Raw genomic sequence first — 27,733 nt, forward strand, 5'->3', positions numbered from 1 at the left:
CCATTGTGGAGGAGGCTTGGGACAGGAACTTAAGCTCTGGGAGAAAAAGAAAAGGGTCAGATGGGAGACATTCTGTATCTCATCAAACACATGGCCACAGTCCCTTCTCTCCATCAGAGGGGAGAACTGGCACAAAATAATGTATTTGAGGCTGAATACACACCTAGCCAAGGCCTTTTGATGTGGGGAGAAATTCACATAAATTATGTAACTTTTTCTTTTCTTTTTTTTTTTTTTTTTTGAGATGGAGTTTCGCTCTGTTGCCAGGCTAGAGTGCAGTGGGGTAATCTCAGCTCATCGCAACCTCCGAGTCCCTGGTTCAAGCAATTCTCCTGCCTCAGCCTCCCAAGTAGCTGGGATTACAGGCATGTGCCACCACCCCCAGCTAATTTTTGTATTTTTAGTAGACACGGGGTTTCACCATGTTGGCCAGGATGGTCTCCATCTCCTGACCTCATGATCTGCCCGGCTCAACCTCCCAAAGTGCTGGGATTACAGGCGTGAGCCACCGCGCCCGGCCAATGATACAACTTTTAAAAGGCAAATTAAAATCTTCTTCTTAGTTTACAACAGAGATCCATTTTTGGAGTAAGGAGACAGGAATGCAATACTGAGCTCACTAAGTTGTGCTACACAAGTCAAACCTCATGAGAGCAGATAGCTTTGAGGTGAATGTCTGTGTCTAGAGGACTGGCCCAGGCAGCTCACTTCTTTCAAGCACTATTCAGAACAACTGTCCCTCCGAGTTGGCTATAATAGGACACGGCTTTTATGTGATCAGTCTTCCAAACAAACGCTCCCGATACCCCCTGCTCCCTCTGTATGCAACAGTGTCACAGAATAAGCCGAGATGTGCCCTGCAGACTTATCCACACTTAGTCCTGTTTGTGTAAAAGCTGCCCTTTGATGGCCAGGACATCTGTCTTTGAAAAGCTTCCGTTCCTTGTGGCAATCTGATTAATTGAAACAAAGCACACATAAAGCACCTAGGACAATGCCTGGCACTCAATAGGAGTTTGTGGTCTGTCTTCAGGACGCAACCCCACAACCACCATGGATGGACATTTTAAACTCTGCAGCTCCCAGGCCACCCAGACCAACACCATGCCTTCTGAGCCTGCAGAGACCACAAGGGCTTCCAGACGACAGGCAAAATGCTGTGGGCCTGCTCTACAAGTATTAGGCTTAAGTCCTGAGCATTTCAAAAGCCCTCCGAGACCTCCCGTCTCCCTATAATGAAAGGCACTGCAGAAACCCAAGGTATGATTAACACCTTCTGAAAGGACGAAAAAAAAAATACTGGCTCACAAAATATCCGTATTTGTGCATCCACAGATAAGGCCGTTTTATAATCCAGTTCCCTAGAGAGCCATTTATTTTGGTGAAGGCAGTGTGCATTGCAGACACTGTAGAAGCCATCAAGATAACACGAGTAACAATCCAGTGGACTTTTGAAGTGTAAACATAAAAGTCTATTAAGAATACAATGTTGGTTTAATCCCAAGACAAAAAATTTACTTAATGAAAAGCACAACTCATCTCAAGAAGGAAATATCGATACCAGCTGTGAGCAGAAAATGAGGGGATTCCTTCCAGGGAACATCTGAATTTCAACCCACTGCCTTTCCAATATTTACTCTGGACATAAAGTCTCAAATACTTTTCTGAGGATCTCATTTTTCTACAGGAGGAGGAGGTCAGAGAGAAGACTGGGCAGGGCTAATAGAGAGCGTGGAAGAGCCTGGAAACACGCAGACCCACCCCAGAAGGTTTCCCCTGACAAACCTGCCTCCCTGCTCTGGGTGGAGCAGGGAGCGGCCCCCTTGCCTGGAGGGTCCTGATCACCAGGTGCTAATGAGGATCCCAGCAGAGAACCTCACTCCAGCTGCCATGGGGCCAGTAGAGATGAATGACAGCCCTGTGCTGCTGACTCACGTCAACTGTACCTAGCAGCACCACACCAGTGGCCGGGACATACCATCCCCCATCCACCTCCTCTCTTTGGCAACAGTACTTTCAGCCACTTTCTGGATTTTTTCAATACGTTCCAGTGAAGCAAAGGGATAGTGAACGCTAGAGTGAAAAGAGAAGGCCTTCTTTTTTTTTTTTTTTTTGGAGACAGAGTCTCACTCTGTCACCAGGGCTGGAGTGCAGTGGCGCAATCCCGGCTCACTGCGACCTCCGCCTCCCAGGTTCAAGCGATTCTCCTGCCTCAGCCTCCCTAGCAGCTGGGATTACAGGGGCCCGCCACTATGCCCAGCTAATTTTTTGTATCTTTAGTAGAGACGGGGTTTCACCATGTTGGCCAGGCTGGAGGAAGGCCTTCTTAAAGAGGGGTTCTGACTACCCACAGCTCAGCTTCGCCACCTTTGAGGGAGACCACAGGCCCTGAAATCAAGAAAGACGTGGCCAAGAAAGCAACACCTGTGGATCCCAAGAACCCCCAGGAAAGTATCTAAATCCCCTTCATTCATAGTCCCAAACTTCCAGCTCCAAGCAGGCCTGATGGCTAAGACAAAAGAAAACTTCTTATATACAACTTCATGTTAAGTATGTATGAATATAATACAATAAAATATAATTAATATGATGTAAAACATATAATGCAACACAACAAGGGAACCATGCCCAGTTCTAGCAAGAAGCAATAGGTTGTTCCAGCTTTTCTCCTACACATGGATATATCGCTGCCATTCATTCATTCATCCATTCTTCCATCCACCCATCCATTCATTCTATGGAAAAACAGCACAATGGATGCAATAAAACAAAGCACAAACGTCAGGCTGGAGTCCCAGCTTCACCACCCAGTAGCTATGTGACTTAGGGTAAACCATCTAATGTCTCTAGGCCACAGTTTCCTCATCTCTAAAATAAGTACAATTATAGTCCCTATTATTAGCACAGTCACAGTGATTAAATGTCTAAATTAACGTGAGTGCTTGGCAAAGAGTAAGTCCTCCAGGGTTAATCATCATAATGACAATAATCATAATAATTACTATGATTATTAAAAACATTCACTCATCTATAGCTATGTGCCAGGCTCTGGACTAAGCAGCAAATAATTTTAGCCTTCTGATTTTTGCAAGAATCTTTAGTGGGGCATTGGATTTCTCATGGCAACACCTCCAATATAACCTCCCTCTCTTGCCAGGGATGAATGAGGGTGGACCAAGCATCAGAGCTACCGACAGCATGAGGACATCCCCCTGACCCCCAACCTAAAGCCATGTTTAAACAATTACGAGCATTATGTTGCAGGTACCTATGACCATAAGAGGCCAACCCAGCACAGTGCTCGTCTTGCAGAGACATCTTTCGTGTGGGTTTTGGGTTACAGCTGGGCAATGCAAAGCCATACAGTGAGTCGCAAAACAAGTTTTCATAAGCTCAACCTGTCACAAGCCAGGCAGGGGCTCATGCTGACAACTCCACAGTAAGATTAAACAGCATGCCGCGTCAGGCACTAAATAGTAACACAGCTCCGACGTCAGGGGGACAATGATTAAAACTGATGTCAATAATTTATGAAACACAATATGGTCTTCAGATGCTCTTTTGAAAAAAGGGAAGGGCGGGGAGGGGGGAAAGGGGCCTAGCAACCCAGGTGGTTTAAAACTGTTCATGCATTTTGCCTTGAATGTACACACACCCCCACCATGCGTGGGTACTTCTTTACACAATGAACGTGAATGCACATGTGTATAAAAGCATGTGAACACTGCTGATCCATATGGGCGGAAGAAAGTATTTAGTTATTCCACTGAGAGCTGTCAAGGCTGTAACGTTATACATAGTCTTGTCTTTCATATTGTTTTGAGGGTTGTTTTTCCCCCCCGGAAGAAATCCAAAATTGCATTTAAAGTATAACTGGGCTTTACGAAAGTTCACATTTTATTCCATAGAGAGCTTGACCTTGAAACAACACCAAAAAGAAAACTGGACCAAAGAAAACATATAGGATATGTGAATTTCTTAGTCATCTATAAGGACCATGGCCCTATGTCAAAGGACTGTTCAGTCAAATATAATATTGGTAAATTGGTAAATTTTAGGGGGTTTTCTTTGCGGGGGGCAGGGGCGCAGGGTTAACCTAGGGAAGGGTACCATTTCAATTTATTATAAATCATGTATCATTATCTTATAAAAGCAAAGACCGAATAGCACAGTAATAGGCTCATTGTTATTAAGACTGATTATGGGAATTAAAAATATATACACTTCCTGACTTTGCCATAGTCGTAAATACTCTGGGTAGCTTGACTTTATATGTCAACGGCGTGAAATTCACAAGAAGAGATTATGTTGGGAGGAAAATCTGAGTCTCTGATAGTCCAAAGTTACTTTTGAAGGATTTATTAATGCTTTTTCCTAGCACAGTGCCCTTCAGTATCTCAGAACACCTGTCAAATACTAATTCATTCACATATCTCCACTACAGGGCCTTTTCATAAAAAGCTCAACCTTTAATTGTAAATCACCCCTAAATTGTCCTTGCTGTCTTTCTCTTTTACAGAATGATGGAAAAATCACTAAGACTTCAATTAAGACTTTATGGGAACTTCAATCTGATGTTCCCAGCTATATCTACAAGGTATCAGAACATCTATTCAAAAAGGAAACTATAAATAACTTTAACATAGTTGAATTGGCTTTGCTTTTATGAGATGACTGAATAATTGGCAAGATTTAAATATACTTTAACTACTGGGAATTAAAATAACTTAGTAAAACCCAGAAAAATATTGTTAGCCAATCATTTGTCATGTAGATTATGTACTTATTAAGCCTAATTAAACTTTTTGAACAAAAACGTTTACTAATTACATTCGTTAATATGTTGATTGCTCAATTTAGCCAATAAAAAAAGGTCAATCCAATTTGTGTGCATAGTTACTGCTTTGGTCAAGAGACAAAAATCCCAAACTATAGAGATTATTTCAAGTGCATGACCATCATTATAACAAACGCAGGTTACATGTCCACATCCAAAGTGACAGCAAGACCTGGGGGTGGGTGGTGAATCTGAACAACACCAACGCTAAGGCAAATCTTCAAGCCAGTGAAATTTCACCACCACATCAAGTTTATTCGCCTAAATGTATTCACTTGCATTTGTCCAATTAGACCCTGCTGGTGACAAGACAAAGTTATCTTTCATATGCACATACAAACTAAAACTGATAGCGAAACCCTGGGAATCCCTTTAAATGTCAATAAAGGGCTTTTACGCACAAAGGGAAGAAAAGAAAAGAGGAAGGAGGGGGAAAAGAAGAGATGGGAAAAACCAACATTTCCGAGGGAACTGAGCAGATCAAAGGAATTTTATTCTAGAAGACCACTAAGTCGGAGTGTAACTACACACTCTCTCTCTCTCTCTGCGAAATCTTGAAAAGTGTCTTCAGACTGGAAACTAGTTCTGATCCTTAAAAGAAAGGGGACAAACAATTAGGTCTGCAAGAGCGGGACACGAGTGTAAAAATGGAGGCCTCCGGTGCAACAGGAGGCGGGAGGCCCGGCGTCTTCAGACCAGGACGCCTGACTGGGCCTCTGCGGCGATCCGGCCCTCCAAGACATGTTTTCCATTCCCTTGCTCAAAACTCTGCATCCACAGTCATGAGGCACAAACTATTCGACAACAACATGACACAATTAATCAGAACCAGACCTCAAAACGTGTGTTTGTGGGGACCAGCAAACTTTGAAATGTGCCTCAGCGGGCAAAGCAATTGAAGAGCCTCACACTGGCTGTTTGAGATGGAGAGATGGAGAGGAAAAATTTGTACGTTCATAAAGGATGCACACCAAATGGGACATTTACAGACTAAATAATTTTCGCCCAAATAAATGTGGGATTTGGAGCTTTACTTCCCATACTGAAAAAGTAAGGTGTAGTCTTGCTACCTCCCCTCACCCTTTTTCTTTTTCTTTTTCTTTTTCTTTTTTTTTCTGGGGAGAAACTGATTTCTGAGAGCTTCTGCAGCAGCAAAGTCGTCCAGTTCAGAAGCAGAACCTATCCTTTTTTAGCCTCATTTCTGACCCAGCCATATTCACCCGGTTTTGTCAGATTTCCCTTTCAGGAAATGAAACCCTATTTAAAAAGCGAGAAGCTGGACCCTTAGTTAATTCAAAACTGTTTAATTTCACCAAAGCCTGAAGCTAATAAAAAAAATCTGGTATACTTTTTTAGACAAGAATTGAATTCGTTTAAAATAATTACTGAACGCTCCTTTGTAATGAGCAGATAGTAATTAATTGAAATCACATCATTCTTCTTTTGCTAACACAAACACGCTGTTCAAAAGAGAGAAAAAAAATAGTTTCAAATCATGAAAAGACAAATGGAGGGCAGGAGTGAAACTCGTCGGGTACCGAACTGACCCCAAACCGCAAATAGTTCTTTGCCATCTCCCAAGGGATTTGTAGGTGTGGAGTTGGAACTTCCCGGGAACTGGGCCGGGGTCCCCAACCGCGAGCCCAGCTGCAGCCTTGGGAAAGGGGGGTGGGTGGAGGTGAATCCCAGCGTCCAACCCAACCAGGAGGAAGGCAATGAATGTTTGAGTTTGGATCCAGGGTTAGCGGGGACCTGTCTGCAAATGTTCTGCCAAACCCCCTCCCGGGAACATTTCTCCTGCTGCTTCATGGCTTCGCAGAGAGCACTGGGCGCAAATTCGGACGTCCACCACGAGCGCCACGCGAGCGAGTGGACCTGCTCTGAGCCCTCCCGGGTCCCGGGCATCCGCGAACGCGCCTCCCGCCGTTCCCACGACCCGCGCTCCTATGAACTCGCCGCTGCGAGGCCCAGCAGCTCCCGCCCGCGCCCCCACCCGCCGCCGGCTCCGCCGCCGCACCCCACTCACCCACGCACTCGTTGGCTTCGCGGGCCGTGGCGCGCTGCCAGGGCCGGTCGTAGTGGAAGGGCTTGCAGCGGTCGCACTCCGGGCCGGCCGTGTTGTGCCTGCAATCGCACACCAGGCTGTCGTCGCGGTCGCGCACGCAGCGGGCCGCGTGGCCGTTGCACTTGCACCGGCCGCCCACCTGTAGGTCGGACACCGCGTAGAAGTACGAGTCGCGCGCCAGCTCCGAGTCGTCCTCGTTCTCGTCGCCGAACGTGTGCAGGCGGCTGAAGGCCACGCGGATGTCGGTGGCCGTGACCCAGTCCTGCAGCACAGGCGAGTTGTCGAAGTCGTGCGCCGAGGGCCGCCCGTCCAGCGTGCTGAAGGCGATGAGACCGCCCGAGAGCGGGCGCATGTCGGTGTGCGAGTCGGTGCACACGGCCTCCTGCTCGTTCTGCTTGGTGATGGGCGCGCGGTGCGGCCGGTTGTACATCTTGCGGCACTGCGTGGAGTAGAACTGGAAGGGCACCCACGTGCGCCCGTAGTCCATGGACTTGTAGATGGCCATGGACTCGGGCCGCGGCGAGCAGAACTGCAGGCTCACGTAGGTCACTTCGAACTTCTTGCCGAGGGACAGTGTGAGCGTGACGTTGTGCGGGAACTGCAGGTAGTTCTCGGACTGCCAGCACGTCAGGTTGTGCGGGTTGTTGAGGTCGGTGAGGAAGGCGGGCGGGTGCGCCTTCTTGGGGTCGGACGCGTTGCAGAGGTGGCACGAGCGCAGCCGCTCCTCGCCGCGCTCGCTCACCACGCAGTAGCGCGCCGGGGGCCGGCCGCAGGTGCTGGACACGCGCACGTCCTTGCCGAAGGCCGCATTGACAAAGTCCGGGATGCAGCGGCGTGGGTGGCCGTTCTCGTCCGAGCAGGGGTCGGGCTGCGCCGCCTGGCCCGCGAACATGCTGAGCCCGGGCCCGCCGCGCACCGCGCCCACCAGGCACGCCACCGCCGCCAGCGCCGCCAGCGCCTCCCACACTGCGCGCATCATGCTGCGTCCAGCTTGCCCCGGCCCTGCCGCGGAGGATCTGTCCGCCTGCCGCAGAAGGCGCCTGCGGAGAGAAGGGAGCTGCGCTCAGCCAGCCCGCCCCGCGCCCTCCAGCTCTCGGCGGGGTGGCGAGCGGGGATGCGGGAGAACGCCCGGCTTCCTGGGCACCCACCCCGCAACCGACTGCCCGCCTCTCTCCCCCAAAGTCCCGCGGGCGGCAAAGCCGGGGCCCTCCAAGTCCGCACCGCTCGCGCCCCTTCTTCCCCGCCCGGCGGGAGAACGCTCTGCTTCCCCGCCACCGCCGCCTCCACGCCGCCCGAGGGGCATGCCTGAGCCGGTCTCCCCGTCCGCGGCCAGCCCCCCTCGCACCCCAAGTTTCGGGCGTCGGAGAGCTGGGGGACCCCGACTCCGCACGGCCCGCGCCCCTTCCTCTCGCAGCCCGGGGTCCCTCTCAGATGCCCCCCGATCGCGTCCCCGCCGGAGAGTCCGCGTTCGGGACTTTACCTCTGGAGGGGGCAAAAGAGAAAGAAAAGTTTGCCTGGCCCCGCCGGGGAGCCCGCGCGCCGGTCGCCGGAGAGCCTCTCGCTCGCTGCTAGCAGGCGCGTCCCGCCTCAGCGCGGGCTTGCCAGCTCCATGCCCAGCGCGGCCGCCGCTGCCCCGGCCCCGGCCCCGCCGCCGCCGCCGCCGCCTCTCTTGCCCGAGTGACTACGCGGCCGCCCGGCTCCCGCCGCTCCCGCCGAGCTCGGAGTGCTGCCCTGCCCGCGCCCGGGGCGCACACACTCACGCTGGCCGGCGCGCACTCACACACACGCGCGCTCGCCCCCGAAGGCTCCGCCGCCGCCGCCGCCGCCACTCGCGCTGGGAGTGAGGGGCGGAGGGGAGCGCGGGGGCGGGGGGCGGGGCCGCCGGGCGGGGCGCCGGCCAATAACGTCCGCGAGCTGCCGCCAGCTCCGAGCAAAGTTTTCACCCCGGGAAAGAAGAAAGTTAAAGGGAACCGGCCCGGGACGCCCGAGAGGGAGAGCACAGGCGGGTGGGAACCCGGGAGCCCGAGAAAGAACAGCAGAGACAAAGAGAAAGCGAGGAGAGCGCCCGGGGAAACCCCGGAGAGGGGGCTGGGCCGGGCCGGGCGCGCACCCCGTGGGGGAGGAGGGGCCGCCGGGGACTGTCAGTCTCGCCCGCGCCCCGCGCCGCCCGGAGAGCCTCACGCCCTGGGGAGCGCGCGGGCGGGGGAAGGGGGCCACTTTCTCCCTCCCGGTCCCAGCCAAACACATCTGTGTTTGTTTTCTTTGCTGCGCGGAGGTCGGGCCTTCCTCTAACCCAGCCTGATGGCCCCCGGTGGCACCGCGCACAGGGCTGTGCCCCTGTGGGCACGCAGCCCGGGAGCGTGAGGAAGGGGAGGAGGATGTGACCTCTGCCTGCTCTCCATTCTTGCCTGAAGCCCCCGGGGTCCGGCGAGGAGGGGCTGCTCGCCCGCACTCCCACGGATGTCACCGTGCGTGAGCCTGTCTGTCGGGAACGCGGCTTCGTTCTGGCCAAGGGAGCAGTGGTGGGCAGGAGGCTGAAGGGGTAGGAAGCTGGCAGCACCTGGACGCTGGCCACCGCCCCTCCAAGACGGGCCTGCCTGGTCTCAGGCATAGGGACAGCCCAGCCCTCCCCAGATCCCCTGAGGCAGGCGTATCGGTACTTCCTCAGCCGCATTTTTAAGGGTGCAAAGCCCTGTAATAGCTCATGGGACCTCCACAGCAGCTTTGCTGTTGTATTAACTCCATTTTGCAGATGAGGAAACTGAGGGTCCCGGGAGCTGAAGAAACTCGCACAAGATCAACCCCCAAGTAAACATCAAACCCAGGAAGAGAAGCCTGGGTTCCTTCCACTGCAGGGCATTTGTCAAATGCATAACCCTGCCGAATGATGGTGTCATGGGGCATCTGCAGGGCCACCCAGCCCCTCCTTGCCTCATTCTCCATCGCCCCAATAAAAAGATTGAGGACAGTGACAGCATCCTTGGGTCATCTTGCAACAGCAGCCAGAGAGCCCTGGGAAAGGAATACACTGGGCCGAGAGTTTGGAACGGAATCTCTGCTCGTTTATTTGTTACTTGTAGATGTGTGGTCCAGTAATAGACCCGGATGAAAAGCCCCAGGTCCTGGTTCTGGCCCAAGGGCTGCCTTGCTGCATTAGCTCCATTAAGTGCCTCAGTTTGTCTTATTGGCATTTTCATAAGCCCTGAGAATCTAAGAAGGGGCCTCGGGGCTCCTCGGGCCCAGCTCCGTCTCCTTGGAAGAAGGCCTTCCCCAGCCTTCCAGAGAGACGGCCACCCAAGCCAGCTCTTCCAGGGATAGGAGCTCACCACAGCTCAAGAAAATAAATCCATTCCATTGCAGGACAGCCTGGATTCATCTTCTCACCCCGGGGTAGCAATTTAGCTTTGCCTTCTTGTGCCGTTTACCACACTCTGCACTGTTTATTTATGCCTTACCTCACCTTGTGGCAGAAAGGATTTCAGGTAACTTACAAGGGTACATAAAATATGACACAATAACAAATTAAAAGTGAGGTCAAAGGAAATAAATGAAATGATTAACCATGGTGACCTGTGAAATCGCAATGGTATACTGAAAGGCAGCATAGCTCTTAGGAGCAAACGCTTCGGTACCAGGGTACCTGGGTTCAAATTCTGCCTCTGCTGTGTGACTATGGCAAGTCTATGCCTTGGTTTCCTCCATCTGTACAAGGGAGATAATACTTTCTACCCCACTGGGTTGTGAGCGTCACGTGAGTTGACACATTTGAATATTATAGCTGATGAGATATACATATTGCAGGTCTGTAACACATATAAATATGCTTTCTCATGTACGCAAATGTAAATATGCATAAAACTAGGCACATAGTACATGCATATAGAAATGTTAGCTGTTAGTATGAGATCGCTTGATCTATACAGAAATTTTAAATCATTTAGAGAACACTTAAATACAGTGAAAGATGTTCATGACATATTATAATATGAAAAAAGCAAATCAAAAACACACAGTATAATGTCATTTTAATTTTTTTAAAAGTATGCATAAAAAGACAACACAGTTAATAGTGGTTATCTCGGAATAGTGAGATTACAGGTGATTTTTATTTATCTTTGCTTGTATGCTCTCAATTTTGCACAGTAAAATATGAAGTAAGAGAACAAAGAAAAGCTAAGAAGGGAGACAAAGTGGAGATGAGAATACAGGTCCAATGCTCCCTGGAGTTCCAACCTCTACACCTCATCTGAGTGGGCCACAAATTTGTCCCTAAGCTTTCCTGCAGCTAAAATGAGGAGACCATGCTCATTACACAATTCCCAGTGTCCAAGAGATAAAAACAGACCTACTGCTCAAGGGAATTACAACTATTCTTGGTGCTAAAATCAGATAGGAATTTCTCGTGGGGGCGTGGCCCAGAAAGGGAACACAGTATGGGGTAATGAGCAAACGTCCCTGACAACATCCCCAAAACAGTCACAACAGTGAGCTGGGTGGGGCAGTTTCTGTGATCCCCCTGAATGTAAGCTGATGGCATGGCATCAAAACCCAGATCAGGAAAAGAGATTCCAGCAAAGAGGAATGGAAAAGAAGCAAATTGGGGTGCTCAGCGTGCCACGCACCTGACTGGGGTACATTTTGGGGCATCTACAAGACTGAATTGCGAGGTGCTTTCCAAGCCTTCCTCCTGAATGTTGTTTCTGTCCACAGAGGTTGTTTTGTTTTGTTTTGTTTTGAGACGGAGTCTTGCTCTATTGCCCAGGCTGGAGTGCAATGGCTCAATCTCAACCTCCGTCTCCGGGGTTCAAGCGATTCTCCTGCCTCAGCCTCCCAAGTAGCTGGGATTACAGGCGTCCACCACCACACCTGGCTAATTTTTTTTGTATTTTTAGTAGAGATGGGGTTTCACCATGTTGGCCAGACTGGTCTCAAACTCCTTACCTCAAGTGACCTGCCCGCCTCGGCCTCCCAAAATGCTGGGATTACAGGAGTGAGCCACTGCGCCCGGCCTATGTCCACAGAGGTTTTGATGGCCCTTGCATGGCAGTAAGTTTGAAATGGCTCTTGGTAGAGTGTGGCTTTTCTGCATTGCCAGCTGAGCTTAGGCCAGGGGTCTTCAGGAGAGGATGAGCGGGGTCACCTTCCAGTTTTATTGTGGTCACTTAGGTCTACGCTTATCGTCTTTAGTAGTTCCTGGTGGGCAGGACTGTCTCACTCACCTTGTGTGCAGGAGGTCTGGAACCTCCTGTAACAGTGGAACTCCTCTACGTCCATTTCAAACCCCCCTCTCTGTTAAGTCTGCAGGTGGCCCAAACCCTACGCTACACAGCAGCCCAGATCAAGGTTCTCTGCCTCTTCAGATTCTTGAAACCAGTCCTCTATCATCCCTCAGTTTTATCTCTTCTGGGCAAAATGTTCCCAGTTATGTCAATGATTTCCCACAGGACATTGTTTTTTGACCACTCTGCAGCCTCTTCCATCCCCTCTAATTCATCAGTGTCCTTTCTTAACGCAGCCTGTCTTTTGAGGGGACAAATGAAAAAAACAGATGTCCAAGTGTTGTGAGAACTTCTCAAAGTGGCGGTGATAAATACACACCCGCGAAGGCATGTCAGGCTCTGAGCAGCGGGATCCACGGAGCAAACTGGAGTTCAAAACGCAACAGTGCGGATTTTGGGTGAGAAAGCAAATCACCAGGTGTTTCTGCAAGGAATGCTTTGAGAGGCGAAAACACCATTCCTGGCACACTGTCTTACCTGTGAAGCCAGACGGATCACCCTAGGAGGGGGAGAATGTGGCAGTTTCAAGAAAACTTTCAAGTAGCCAGAGGAGGAGGAGGAAAACCAGGAGATTCGGGTGTTATAGAAACCAATGGGTAAGAGTGCTGCAAGGAAGGAGGGGTGCTGAGCAGTGTTGAGTCACATGCCTTAAAGGTCAAGATAAGATCTGAAACAAGTCCTTTGGATCAAACTACAAGGAAGTCATTGGTGACCTTGACTAGCGGTTGCAGGGAGTGGTAGGGACAGAAGCCAGGCTGTCTGGGGTTGTGGAGTGAACGGGAGGTGAGAAAGTGGAGATAGCAGGTGTAGACAACTTTCAAGAAAGTGTGAATATAAGTGGCAGGAAAGATAGAGGGTCACAGCAGGAAGGTGACATAGGATTGAAGGAAGGTTGGGATTTTTTATTGTTGTTTGTAAGATAAGGCTCTTTGACCATGCCTAAATGTTGATAGGAACTGGAGCCAGCAGGAGGAGAGAGGTGGAAGACAGATAAGACTATGCTTGTAAAACTGGTGGTCAGGTGGTCTCCAAGTGTCTCTTGTTTCAATGAAATAGGAAATGGCACCATCTGCTGAGGATGGGGGAGGAGCTGGGAGCACTGGAGGCTTGAGGTCATTACAGAGAAGAGGATAATGCTTGCTGGGCAGAATTAAAGGGCCTATTGAAGTTTGTGACTCTCTATGAGAAAGAATGGCAGCCAGCAAGGCCATGGGACACACATGCCCCCTCCCCCAGCAGCGCCCAGCAGCCTTTGGATGGACCTAGATAAAGAGACGGTTGGATTAGTCTCGAGTTGAGAGTGTTTTCGAGGAGGTGGGACAGAAGGAAAGGGGAGTGGGTGGCTGATGTGATGGGCCAGGGCGACAATGCCAAAGAGAGAAGGAAAACAAGACAGGATGGAAGAGAAAAGAGAGAGGCCAGGGGCTAGAGCTGTGCTGTTCAATATGGTAGCCAGCTGCCACGTGTCGTACTTCAATTTCAACTTGAAGTAATTAAAAATGAGTAACATGGAGAGCTTAGTTGCCTTGTTGCCCCTAATTTGGACAGCACCAATAAAGAAAAATTCCCTCATCACAGGAAATTCTGTTGGATAGCTAAAGGATTCAGGAAGAGAGAAGACATGAGGTGGGAAATAATTGAGGAGGTTGTGGTCCAAAACTAGAGGATTCCGGAGGTGGAACAGCTCTGGGGGATGACAAGGCCTTCCGAGGACAATAAGAGGGGGACTTCTGCTGTGAGGCAGAGTGGAGGGTGATTAGAGAGGAGAAGGCCACGGTGCTGGACGGGCTGTCCACCCGGGCTCTAAAGACCTTTGGAACCAGCATCAGAGTTTGGGGCAGAGATGAAGACTGACCAGTGCTGGTGTCTTCAAAGAAAGAAAAGAGTGAAACTGACCGGGAGGTCATTCTAAGGATGAGATGTAGAAGGTGGGACAGCCATGTGGTTCTGGCCTTGAACAGGAGTTTTCTGGGGTTTTTTTGTTTGTTTTTGCTTTTATTTTAGATAGAATTTTGCTTTTGTTTCCCAGGCTGGAGTGCAATGGCACTATCTCAGCTCACTGCAACCTCCGCCTCCTAGGTTCAAGCAATTCTCCTGCCTCAGCCTCCCAAGTAGCTGGGATTACAGGCGCCCACCACCATGCCTGGCTAATTTTTTTTTGTATTTTTAGTAGAGACAAGGTTTCACTGTTAGCCAGGCTGGTCTCGAGCTTCTGACCTCAGGTGACTTGCCCGCCTCGGCCTCCCAAAGTGCTGGGATTACTGGTGTGAGCCACCGTGCTCAGCCCAGAGTTTTGTTTTGTTTTGTTGTTATTTTAATGAAGAGGGAAGGAGCACTGGGAATGGAGGAGGACAACAGCGCCCCACTCCTGGGTGTTAGGGATGTGTGGTTTGGAAGAAGGACAGCACCACTGAAGAGGACTGCAGTGCAACTGGGGTGAGCATGAGGGTGGGAGGAGCAATCAGTGAGGAAGGCGAGGATACAGGGGAGGGTACACTCCAGGGACGGGGGCACCAGATGGCACAGGCTAATGTTTGTGAGGAGGGAGGACAAGAAGAGAGCAAGGGCTTAGGAGAAAAGGGGTGGCCAGGGGTGCCTTTGTCTTGGGTGTGACCAAGGGTTTTCCTTTTAATTTTTTAATTGTATTTATTATTATTTTTTTGAGACAGTCTCACTCTGTTGCCCAGGCTGGAGTGCAGCGGCACGATCTTGGCTCACTGCAGTCTCTGCCTCCTGGGTTCAAGCGATTCTCCTGCCTCAGCCTCCTAAGTAGCTGGGATGACAGGCGCCCGCCACCACACCCATCTAATATTTATATTTTTAGTAGAGATGGGGTTTCACCATATTGGCCAGGTTGGTCTTGAACTCCTGACCTCAAGTGATCCACCTGCCTCGGCCTCCCAAAGTGCTAGGATGATTACAGGCGTGAGCCACCGTGCCTGGCTGGGTTTTCCTTTTTAAATCAAGCATTATATGTAACATTTACTGTGTGCCAAGCATCTACTAAGCACTTTGATATTCCTTAGTTCACAATCTTCATAAACACCATGTAAGATAGGTATATTATTGTGTCCATTTTACTGGAGGAGGAAACTGAGAAACAGAGAAATAATTTGCTGAAGATCACATCACTGGTAGGTAGAGAAGCAGGGTGTGAACTAAAATAATCTAGGTCCAGAGTTTGGAGCTTTTAGTCAGAACCTGTGGGTGAGATGGACTTGACTGGGTCTCAATCATCCCTGAGAGGAAGGATGGGCTTCTAGTCTACCAAGAGTATGAGCTGTGTGGTCTGGATGGACTGTGCTTCTTAACACCTCTGGTCCAGTTAAGAGGACAGACCCTAGATGACTCAGTTCCCAGTACTCCCAGTACAGCCTGGGAATTGCAGCAGGCAGAGGTGACCAGGAGCATTTGACCTCTCCAGGAGGGTGAGCAGTAGCCTGGATTCATAGTGTTTCCTTCCCAAATTGAAAGAACTTGACTTGGACAGGCCTTGGTTCCAGTGCGCCACTTCCTAATGGTGTGACTTTGGGCAAGTTGCTTGCCCATCTGAGCATCCATTTTTTTCATGGTGAAACGGGGCCACTGCATTCACCTTTATAGGGTTGGTCGGTGATTTAAAAAATTGGATCTGAAAGGGAATACCCTGACAGAGAGTAGACAGATGTTCAATATATAGTAGGTTTTGAGTTGTTTTGTTTTTGTTTTTTTCATATTTATAATTCTCAGGTCTGCCTACCAGATCTCTTACCTTAGAAGAATGAGGGACATTCTTTCATTTCAAGGCATCTAGAGCCCAGCTCACCTGATAGGCTGCATGGAGGATTGCTCAGGGAATCCCGGGTCCCTGGACAGGATTTCAGGAGATGTGACTGTCCTGGAAAAGGTTTGAGAACATGGGGAGCAGGCCAACCTAGTGGGAAGGGTTCCTGGAGATATCCATTTCTCCAATATTGTTTATCTGTATCTTCAGCTCAGGCCTCCCCCTTTGCAGGTGTCTTGGCTGAGAGCTCAGGAGCTGGGCATAGAAGCCCATACAAACCCCCAATCCTCCAAATCCTTTAATCTACCAGGGCTCTTTGAAGGGGTGAAAATGCCTGTGGATGGGGGAACCAGCAGATGTAATTTATTTTCATTTGCAAAAAGCTTTTGACAAGGTCCCACCCCAAATGCTATTAAAATAAAGAAAATGGGTCACTGTGGGGGGAGGCTTTGTCATGGATGGAAGACAGGCCTTGAGGAAGGAACAAATGGTGCAAATAAAAGCATGTTGCTCTGGATGGAGAAAATAGTGGGGGGCCTCCGAGCCAGAGTTGGGGCTCAGCTCGTTTACCGGTTACACAGACTCTGAAGGAGGGAATCCCCTCGTGAAACCTCAAGGTTTAGAGATGACACTGGACTGATGGCAAGAGCAAGAGGATGAACTGGAGAATCTCAAGACCTTGTGTGAATGGGCCAGGGAACAGGTTAGCAGGTGATGGATCTGGGAGACATCATTTAAAATACTCTTAGAGAATGAAAGGTTATCAGTGAAGATGATAGAAAAATATTACTGGCCGGGCGAGGTGGCTCACACCTGTAATCCCAGCACTTTGGGAGGCTGAGGCAGGCAGATCACCTGAGGCTGGGAGTTCAAGACCAGCCTGACCAACATGGAGAAACTCTATCTCTACTAAAAATACAAAATTAGCCGGGCGTGGTGGCGCGTGCCTGTAATCCTAGCTACTTAGGAGGCTGAGGCAGGAGAATCGCTTGAACCCAGGAGGCAGAGGTTGCAGTGAGCCGAGATTGCGCCATTGCACTCCAGCCTGGGTAACGAGTGAAACTCAGTCTCAAAAAAAAAAAAAAGAAAGAAGAAAGAAAAAAAGAATGTTTCTCTGTAGAGGTGGTACTGGCATCTGGGGGAGGAAGATTCTTCCTTGGGCAGAACAGTCCTGGCTACCATGGGACATTTAGCATTCCTGACCCCTGTCCACTAAATGCCAGCAGGTTCCACCCACCCCTGACACACACACCACGCACACCATACACCAGTCATTATGACAACCAAAAGATGGCTCCTTGAATGTATACATCCCCCTTTAAAGAGCCATCCCACTCCCATTCTGATTTACTTGAAATTTAGCCCAATATGCTACTAAGAAAAGTAAAAGAAAATAAAAAGCAAACTACATTCTCAGGAAGAGAATTGGAAATGAAACAGGATGCGTTTAGGATCTTCTGACAACTTCTAGTTATCACATCTCAAAATCCTCGTGGTGGCTGAGCTGACCCAGACAATAGCAACTCCACTGTGGTGCATCAGAAGCACAAACAAAGCAGGGAAGGGAACAGGATGTGCCAGGAGGGGAGGTGGATTTTAGGTAGGTACTTGGGGAAGGACTCCCTAAGAAGGATCCAGTAGAGCAGAATGAGTGAAGTGAGGAAGGAAGCTCTGGGGACAGATGTTTTCTGGGGGAAGGGTACATTCTAGGCAGAGGGAATGGCACATGCAAAAGTCCCAAGACAGAGCTTGTTTTTTTGTTTTGTTTTGTTTTGCTTTTGTTTTGCTTTGTTTTGAGATGGAGTCTTACTCTGTCACCCTGGCTGGAGTGCAGTGGTGCAGTCTCAGCTCACTGCAACCTCTGCCTCCTGGGTTCACGTGTTTCTCCTGCCTCAGCCTCCCAAGTAGCTGGGACTACAGGCATCCGCCACCACACCCAGCTAATTTTTGTATTTTTAGTAGAGCTGGGGTTTTACCATGTTGGCCAGGCTGGTCTTGTACTCCTGACCTCAGGTGATCCACCCCCCTCGGCCTCCCAAAGTGCTGGGATTACAGGCGTGCACTGCTGCGCCTGGCCTGGAGCTTGTTTAAGTAATGAGATGGGGAGTGGTAGGGGTGAGCTCAGAGGAGAGGCTGAGAGCTAGACCAAGCAGGGCCTTGCAGACTTTGATGGGGAATTTGAGCTCATCAAGATCCATCTTAGATACCTTTAAGGCCCAGGTTCCTTCTTTTCTGCATAGCTCTGATTTTCATAGCGTCTGAGGGAGGAACTATTCTTTTCCCTCAGAATCCCTAGCATTTAACAGACTGCCTGGCACAAAATAGGAGCGCACCACAAATTAATCGACTAAAGACCACAGAATTACGGACAGTTAAAGTGGTGACCAGCTCCGTGTGGTGAGCTAAAAAATACCCCCCCCACCCAGGGTCAGGCACAGTGGCTCACACCTGTAATCTCAGCACTTTGGGGGGCCGAGGCCTGTGGATCACGAGGTCAAGAGATCGAGACCATCCTGGCCAACATGGTGAAACCCCATCTCTACCAAAAATACAAAAATTAGCTGGGCATGGTGGCGTGCACCTGTATTCCTAGCTACTCAGGAGGCTGAGGCAGGAGAATCACTTGAACCCGCGAGGCAGAGGTTGCAGTGAACTGAGATCGTGCTACTGCACTCCAGCCTGGCTACAGAGCGAGGCTCCATCTCAAAAAAAATGCCCCCCTCAAAAGATATCCATATCCTTAATCCCTGGAACCAGTGAATGTTACCTTATATGGGTGTAAAAGGGTCTTTGCTGACGTGATTAAGGGTCTTGAGATGGAGAAATTGTTATAGCATATCGGGATGGACTCTAAATGTAATCATAGGTGTCCTTACAAGAGACAGGCAGAGGGAAATCTGACAAGACAGAATAGGATAAAGCTGTGTGAGACAGAGGCAGAGATTGGAGCCATGCAGCCACAAGCCAAGGGATACCAGCAGCCATGAGAAGCTGAAGGGCAAGGAAAGGATCCTTCCCTACAGTGGGGGTCCCTAACCCCTGGACCAGGAACCACCACCAGTCTGTGGCCTGTTAGGAACCAGGCCACACTGCAGGACATGAGCAGCTTGAGCAAGGGCAAGGCAGCTAAGCTTCATCTGTATTTACAACCACTCCCCATCGCTCGCATTACCAACTGAGCTCCGCCTCCTGTCAGATCTGCAGCTGCGTTAGATTCTCATAGAAGCAAGAACGCTGTTGAGAACTGCACATGAGAGGGATATAGGTTGCACGTTCCTTATGAGGCCCTAAGTCTTGATGATCTGTCACTGTCTCCCATCACCCCCAGATAGGACCATCTAGTTGCAAGAAAACAAGCTGAAGCTTCACACTGATTCTACATGATGGTGAGTTGTATAATTATTTCATTACACATTACCATGTAATAATAATAGAAATAAAGTGCACAATAAATGTAATGCGCTTGAATCATCCCAAAACTATCCCCTACCCCCAGGCCCATGGAAAAACTGTCTTCCACAAAACTGGTCCTTGGTCCCAAAAAGGTTGAGGACTGCTGCCCTACAGCCCTTAATTGCAACCCATTGATACCAATTTCAGACTTCTGGCCTCCAGAACTGTGAGAGAATAAATTTCTGTTGTTTTAAGCAACCATTTGTGGGAATTTGTTACAGCAGCCACAGGAAACTAATATCCCAGCAAATCTCAGAAATGCCAGAATTAAGAGTCTTCTTCAAATCTTAAAAGACAAGCTTGGGGCAAATGAAAGGAACAAAATGAGAGACCACTAACACGCTGGTCTTAAAACATTCATGAAGTCTTCCTTTGGGTTTTCTTCTTACGGGAAGTGACCACATCTCACTGCTCCTTCCCTCCCCACAACGCTGAGTTCAGAGCAGTCAACAGAAGCTTGCCAAGTGCTTGCTGTTTGTATTAAGGTATTGTAAACCTCTTCTCTAGAGGCCAGGGTTGCAGCACCCTTTACAACCCAGATCACAGTCCAGAAGTAAGTGAATAGCCTCCTGGGCATTTGAGAGAACAGTAGCCAAGACACAGGGGACTTCGGTCTGCAGAGACCCCAGGAGTTCTTCCTTTACAAGACTTTATAACCTTAGGCCAGACATCTTCTGTTCTTCCAGGAGACTGGAGAGCCACAGCTTAAGATCCTTGGGGACATGGTGACTGCTGAATATGGATGCACTGAGAAGTGACAGCTGACAGTAGAATCTATCCCAGCCACCACTCAGGGAGGCAAGACTGGTCCTGCAACTACCAAAAATTCCCAAGGGCATTACTGTATGAGAGCCCAGCAGAGTTAGGGAAGGACAGAGGCGGCCCTTAGAGAGTATCTCGTCCAAAGTTCCCCAGATTACCAGTGAGGAAACTGACGTCAGGGAGGTTGAGCAAATTGCCCAGGCGCTGATGTTTCCAGAGATGGCTGTGAGTCATCAAAATGGGTTGTGGGCCACTCATTCAGCCACACCTAGGGAACACCTGCTGTATTCAATTCCGCTAACTTAGGCGGGGGAAAAAAGTCATGATTTTGATGGAAATATGTTTTTCATGAAATATGATTCCATAAAAAGTTTCTATGCTTCAAGGAGTAAGCTACTGTTAACTGCAAAAACCAATTATGTAGAACAGCTTATTTTCCCCAAATGTCAGTAAAATGAGGTATTTCTGGTTTATACATCACACAGAAAGAAAATTTAGAGAATTTAACTCCAAGGATGAAAGCAGACATGGATCATTGATTCCAAACAGAATGGGCAAGTGCATGGATTATTCAACCATAATAAGGTGTCAAAGGAAACTAAGATTTGGTGGGGAAGGAAGGAATGTCTCCCTCACCCGTAGATGCTGACGTCAGGCAGGAGCATCACCATGCCAGCCCCCAGAATAATGCCAGAAACTACGCAGAAGGTGGGAAGGACATGACCTCGCCCAGGGAGCCACTTCCTAGCCTCTGGCCAAGCACCTGCTTTATAGGGTCTCCCAGGGAGCGCTGGTTTCCAGCTCTGCTTGCAGGGAGCTCCATGGGTGGTCAGCAGAGTGATGCAGGCCCAAGAAGACTGTTTGTACTCTAGTCATACATAGTCCCCTCCTTCAACATCTCTGTGATGCTGGGCAAATCACTTCACCTCTGTAAGTATCGACTTCCTCTTCTGAAAACTGTGGATAGTAATCTTCCTTCCTTTTTCTCCCCCCCCTCTTCCTTCCATGGATATCAGGAGTATTGAGTAAAAAATCATATGCAAAAGACCCTGAAGTGTCCAAAGCCCTAAACAATTTTCATAAAGTTGCATAGACTGCTGGGGCACAGTGGCTCATGCCTGTAATCCCAGCACTTTGGGAGGCTGAGGTGGGCCAATCATTTGAGGTCAGGAGTCCGCGACCAGCCTGGCCAATATGGTGAAACCCTGTCTCTACTGAAAATACAAAAAAATCAGCTAGGTGTGGTGTTACATGTCTGTAATCCCAGCTACTGGGGGAGGCTGAGGCAGGAGAATCGCTTGAGCCCAGGAGGCGGAGGTTGCAGTGAGCCGAAATCGCACCACTGCACTCCAGCCTGGGCGACAGAGTGAGACTCCGTCTCAAAAATAAATAAATAAATAAACTAATTAATTAATTAACTTAAATTAAAAAGTTGCATAGAACCAGCTAATCCAGTGATACCGCCAACACCAAGGTTACCACAGGGCAAACAGAGGTCACGTACAGGACAGTGATGACTGGCACCACAGAGACACTGGGCTTTAGTGTCAATGAGCATCAATAATGTATTGTTAATAAGCCATTAATAATAAGACAATGAGAATGAATAGTAAATATCAATACAAAGTATCCACTTCAGCTCAGGGTCAGGTAGGTCACTCAAGAACACAGTCTAAGTCAAGTGCATTGGCTCACACCTGCCATTCCAGCACTTTGGGAAGCCAAGGTGGGAGGACACTTGAGGCCAGGAGTTTGAGACCAGCCTGGGCAACACAGCAAAACCCTATCTCTACAAAAATAATAATAATAATAAATTATTTGCCAGGCATTGTGGCTTGCACCTGTGGTCCCCGCTACTTGGAAGGCTGAGGTGGGAGGATTGCTTGAGCCTAGGAGTTGGTGGTTACAATGAGGCATGATCATGCCACTGTACTCCAGCCTGGGTGACAGAAGGAGATCCCATCTCTAACAGAAAGAAAGAAAGGAAGAAAGAAAGAAGGAAAGAAAGAAAGAAAGGAAGAAAGAAAGGAAGGAAGGAGAAGGAGGGAAGGAAGGAAGGAAGGGAAGGAAGAAAGAAAAGAAATAAAAGAAAAGGAAAGAAAGAAAGGAAGGAGAAGGAAGGAAGGAAGGGAGGGAGGGAAGGAAGAAAGAAAAGAAAGAATGAATGAACGAAAGAAAAGAAGAAATAAAGACAAGGAAGGAAGGGAAGAAAGGAAGGAAGGGAAGAAAGAAAAAGAAAGAGAGAGAAAGAAGAAAAGAAAAAAGAAAGAGAGAGAAAGAGAAAGAAGGAAGGAAAGAAAGAAAAGAAAGAGAGAGAAAAAGAAAAGAAAAAAGAAAGAGAGAGAAAGAGAAAGAAGGAAGGAAAGAAAGGAAAGAGTGAGAAAGGAAAGAGAAAGAAAGAAAGAGAAAGAAAGAAAGAAAAAGAAAGGAAAGAAAGAAAGAGAGAGAGAAGGAAGGGAAGAAAGGAAAGAAGGGAAGAAAAAAAGAAAGAGAAGGAAGGAAGAAAAGAAAGAAAGAACGAAAGGAAGACAAGAAAGAAAGGAAACAGAGAGAGAAGGAAGGAAGGAAAGAAAGGAAGGGAAGAAAGAAAAGAAAGAAAGAAGGATAAAAGAAAAGAAAAGAATGGCGTCTCATAATCACAATAGTACTTGTAATTATAACCATGGCGGCTAGCATTTCCTGAGCACTTACTGTCAGGCCCCGTGTAGGGAGCTGGTATGCTGGGTCTTGGCCAGGGGGCTTGGTGAGGTGATGATGGTGGTGGAGAAGCTGGAAGTGAAATTGTGAACAGCTTCTCTTCTTAGGGAAGACAGGGAAGGAGAGGATAACCCAGAACTATAGGCCCCAAGAGTGGGTGTTACTAATATATCTTTCTTGTTCCTTACTGTAACCCTGAGTACCCAGCACAGAACTTGACACATTGTGATCACTCAAAAATATTTGCTAAATGAACACAGAAGGGCCGTACCAGGGCATCCATATGCAAGGAACATGGATTTCTTGGTGTCCAGGGCCATATCTGGGCGTAGCATTAGTTGGGTTAATTTGGTTCTGCATCGATGAACCTTCATTTCCCATCAATTCTTCTCCCACATGAAGAAGATTCATGTTGCACGTCATGTTGGCTTGGCCCTAGAACGCGGATGATGTCCTTGCCATCATCAAAATCTCACAATCTGTGATGTGCACACACACACCTCACATCTCCTGGCTCCAGACTGGGAGTCCGGCCTTTTCAACAGAGCCAAGGCCCCTCCCTGCACTGGGTGTCCTCGTGCAGCATCCAAAGGGCTCAGGAGTCTGCCGCCTCCTGCCTGGGCCCCCTCAGCAAAGATCTGATTTTCTCATCATCTGGATAGTCTCAGCGACTCGCAGCAAAGGGATGAACCAAGCTGACCTTTCTGGAGGTTTGTTTAAAGCAGAACAATGTTTGTCTTGTCCAAACACTATGAATTACTCCAGAGAAGCCTGCCCAGTTTTACAATTTGCAGCTACAAACGGCTTACATAAATAGGGGCTTGTCCCCCCACTACCTGCCACCCCCGTGCCTGATGGCTTCACCTCCCCCTACCCACTTTCTTCTACTTTTCCAGGCCTTCTCTTTGCCTCTCCACCCCCCACTTCACACCTCCAAACCCCAGCATGCTGAAGGGGCAGGTGCTGGCATTCTGGGCCACAGCTCGCACCTGGGTTATTGCTGGCATGGGTCCCCCTAAGGCCGGCTGCTCTGTCCCTGGCATGGGCAGATTTGCCTTGCCAAGGGGGGCCTCTGGGCACATTTGTACTGTCTGTGTGGGGCCTGCGGTGTGCAGTGTTAGGTCCAGCTGTGAAAGCACATTGGTAAGAGAAGGCCCCTGGGTTTGGGCGCTCAACATCCAGGCAGCCTGCGGTGCACTCCGGCCTGTCCTCATCTGGCTGGGTGCACAGTTCACCCCCTGCCGCTCCCTCATTGGCTGCACATTCTGGAGGATACTGAAGCATCTCTTAGAAATAGACCTTACCCACTGTGGCCTCCAGTCTGGGAGGACACCGAAAAGACTGTTCTGCAGATCACATAGAACAAGCAAAGCCCATGGTTCTGGGAGAGAAGGGGCTGCTATGTAAAGAACCTGATTTGGGCTGCATTCCCCTAAATATGTCCTTATACCGCCTGCATCAACATGCTTCAGGATGCTTGTTTAAAATGCAGCCTTCTGAGCCCCTCCCCAGACCTAGGGAAGCTGTGGAACAGCGGTGGGGAGGAGGAGGGAGGGTGTGTGTGTGTGTGTCTGTGTGTGTGTGTGTGTGTGTGTGCTGGGGCTGGGGGGGTGGGGGGGAGGCGGTGGGAAGTCTGATGCCCAGAGTCCGAGATTCACTGTCTGCCATGATATCATGAAATCCATTCCGGCTCAAGCCCTCTAATTAGCTGGGTGACAACTGCAAGTCACTTTAGGCCTCAATATCACTATCTGTATAATGGCTCTAGAATCTTTGAAAGGATGCTTCCAACTCTTAGAAAGCATGATTTCAGGGAGAGCTGGATATCAGAACCCGAAAGCCACAAGGGGTGGGTGGAGGCAGCCTGAGAGAAAATCTGGGAGTCGCTAAAGCTCCCAGGAGAGATGTTGGTGAAGACGTGGAGAGATGCGGGGGAGGTGCAGCAAGGTTGGTGGTCAGTAGGGGGAGCGGTGCCTGGGAGCCTTCTACTGAGAGCCTCCTTACTTGGGGCCACATGTGATCTCATTTTATCCTTGTTTTGCAAATGAGGAAACAAGACACAGAGGGGAGGAGTGACTTCCACTCAGAAGTTGACGAGTAGTACGGGGATTCCATCTCCCCTACACACCTGGGACACGCATCTGGCCATTCCAGAAACTCCCCTTCGTCCCAGCTGTGTCGGGTGCCAGTTCTGCCTCTCAACCGAGCTAAGATTTCGCCATAGAGCCACAGCTCTTTCTCTTCTCCCAGTGGCAGGATTCCACTGGGCGAAAGGGCCTAGGGCCAAGTCGGCCAGGTGAGGTGGATACACGCTGACACCCGACGACGGGAAAATCCAGCGCCTGGAGCTCACCTGGCTAGAGCCGAGCCAGCCCTATCCACTGGAGGCGCCACAGCCTGGCTGGAGGCGCTGGCGCGGCGCGGCCCTCTGGATTAGGGCTGCGGCGGGAGCGCACGATCCCGATGCACCAGTGGGCTGGGGGTACCGCAACAGGAAAGCCCCAGCATTCAAACTCCGTAGGCCGTTTGTGCCCAACACTCAGCGCGTCACCGGATCCAGAAGGGATCAAAGGATAAAGCCTCTGTCACCCGCTCAGCAAATGTCCCCAGGCGGACCCGAGGGTCCAAACAGGGGTGGCGAGCAGGAGGCCAGGGAAGACACCGTGTCACCTTCCAGGCCCCGAGGGCCAAGGGGCTGATAGCACAAGGAACCCGGAATAAAAAGTCTGCAGGCCGACCCTGTTTCTACTATCTATGCTTGTGCATTGAACTACATTCACAATTTGGGAGCCCCAGAAGCTTGCCGTGTCGCCTCGGGCACGCTCCGGAGGTCTGGGCCGCGGGCCCTCCTCTCTGGCGAACCTCGGGGGTTTTGGACGGATGCTCCCGAGCCCCAGCTCCGCGGTCCGCGCCTTGAGCAGTCGCCTGCGCCTCCTTCTAGATGCGCGTTTGATTTTCTAATCAATCTCTTTGTCCCCTGCGGCCTTCACCCGAGTCTCCAGTTTCCCCGTTTCCCTCGGCCCCCGCCTGGGTCCCGCTCTCGCCCGACTTTCCCGTCGAAGGCACTCGAGTGAGTGATTCCCGGGAGCCGAGGCCGAGGCCGGCGGGTCCGCGGCGCGGGCCGGGGCTGTATGGAAATGGCCAGAGGAGCCGGCGGGCGCGGCGGCGATTTATTCTGGGAGTGACAGCCCCTTTGAGCGCTCGGCGAATGGCATTTTCTGTCTGTGAAAGCCTTTCTTCCCACCTCTGTTCAGATTAGCCCGGGGGATGAATGCACCCATTATCCAGCCCGCTGACCATTCTGAAACGCCAAATTAATTACTAAGCACTGAATCAGGCGCCGGGGCCGGGGCACTGGGAGGTGTGAAAATAGCGAGCGGCAGGAGATGGGGAAAGCGAGGGGTGCAGCGCCGAGGGGGCCGGGCGGGGTGGCCCGGGGCGCGGGCGCGGCGGGGCCGGGGCGGGCTTGGCCGGCCGCCGAGCGCGACCTGCCGGCGTGACCGTGCGCGACCGCGGGGCGAGCGGGCTACAAAGGACCCGGGCGGGCAGGAAGGCGCGGAGCCGGGGTCGCGGCCGGGAGCAGGCTGGGGCTCGCCGGGACCGCAGCCAGAGCGCGCCAAGTGCTCAGGACGCGGGGCTGGGGCTCTGGCGTTGCGCCCCTCGCCGCGCACCAGTGCCTACTCTTCCACGCACCGCCCGGGATGGCCGCCCCCAGACGGCCCGGGCCCGCGGCCACCCCCGCCATCCCCGCGCAGGCTCTACGCCGCTCCAGCTGCCCTCCGAGGCCTTCAAGAAAACTTGGGCGCCGCCCTCCGACCGCAGCCCCAGCCAGAGCTTCCCGAGCGCAGGGCAGCCGCGGGCCGCCCCCACCCGGCCTCGACTCGGGATCCGCGGGTGGCACTTACCTCCCCGAGGCGCCGGCGGCAGCGGGAGGCGAGCTCTCCGCGGCTCCCGCTCGAGTGCGCGGGGCACGGAGGAGCGCGCGCCTTTAAGACTCTTCCCCGAGACTCCGCCAGGTGGTGTCACGCCGGCCCGGCCCTCGCGGCTCCTCGCCCCGCGGCCACCCGGCTCCCCTGCCCATCGCGGGCAGAACACCAGCCTCCCGCTCGCACCCTGCGCCCCGCCGCGCGGGCTCCAGCGGAGTTGGGCCAAGATAGGATGCCTGTAACTTGGGACACACAACTAACTATCCAAGAGAAAGCCACCCAACCTGCACACTCTAGCTTTGGTTGGCCTGGGGGTTGCAGGGGTCTTTTTGTTTGTTTGTTTGTCTGACCGAGTGCTGGGGGTAAAAATGGGGAGGAGAGAGCTGAGAAATCTGACCCAAGGACGTGCGATCCTGTCCCCACTGCCATCACCAGCGACAAACCTCACTTCCATGCTTACTGGTCTTTTTGCCCTTCATCCAAGACGGTCCGCTGACACGCCTCCCCCAATTACCATTAAAATGACTGAAGAGATAAAATAGAGGGAGAACTGTCGCCACTTAACACTAGGGGAATGCGTCATTCACACTCCTGAAACTTAGAAAAGTTTAAGAGGACCCGAGGGATGGCTGAAAGAACTCCACATTTATCAGGCGAGAAGCAGGAGCCGGCCTGGGAATCCCCAGCACAACCCTCCCCGGGCGCGCCTCCTCCAAGCTCTGGGTACGTGTGACAGTTCACCCGCGAGGCTGGCGCCTGGAAAGCTGTGCCGAGCTCAAGGCTGCTGGAGGACACAGGTTTGCCGGCATAAACTAGGATCCTAGCTTCAGGCCATTACTAAAATTTTACATCATGTGCTTTCTCTTTGAATAATCATTTTTTGGCATTGGCATTGTGATTTCAAACTACATTAATAATTAACTCAGTTTTTCTCTTTTTTTTTGGTGGTGG

General features: G+C 50.7%; 1 protein-coding gene across 2 annotated transcripts in view; it reads right to left on the reverse strand.

Annotated features, from left to right (window-relative positions):
- NTN1 (netrin 1) overlaps nt 1-8,700 on the reverse strand; it is a 221,445-nt gene extending 212,745 nt beyond the window's left edge. Inside the window, exons 1-2 of one of the 2 annotated variants that reach the window (XM_030800343.1) lie at nt 8,663-8,700; nt 6,864-7,942 (exon numbers count right to left, since the gene is read on the reverse strand). In XM_030800343.1, the coding sequence (XP_030656203.1) occupies nt 6,864-7,881 (1,018 nt within the window). In that variant the 5' untranslated portion in view covers nt 7,882-7,942; nt 8,663-8,700. Of the gene's footprint in view, nt 1-6,863; nt 7,943-8,382; nt 8,602-8,662 lie in introns of those variants that run through there. The other variant, XM_030800344.1, reaches the window with a different exon arrangement.
- Between the last annotated feature and the right edge of the window lie 19,033 nt (nt 8,701-27,733).

The sequence above is a fragment of the Nomascus leucogenys genome, chromosome 19, assembly GCF_006542625.1.
Source record: "Nomascus leucogenys isolate Asia chromosome 19, Asia_NLE_v1, whole genome shotgun sequence".
NCBI classification, from domain to species: domain Eukaryota; kingdom Metazoa; phylum Chordata; class Mammalia; order Primates; family Hylobatidae; genus Nomascus; species Nomascus leucogenys.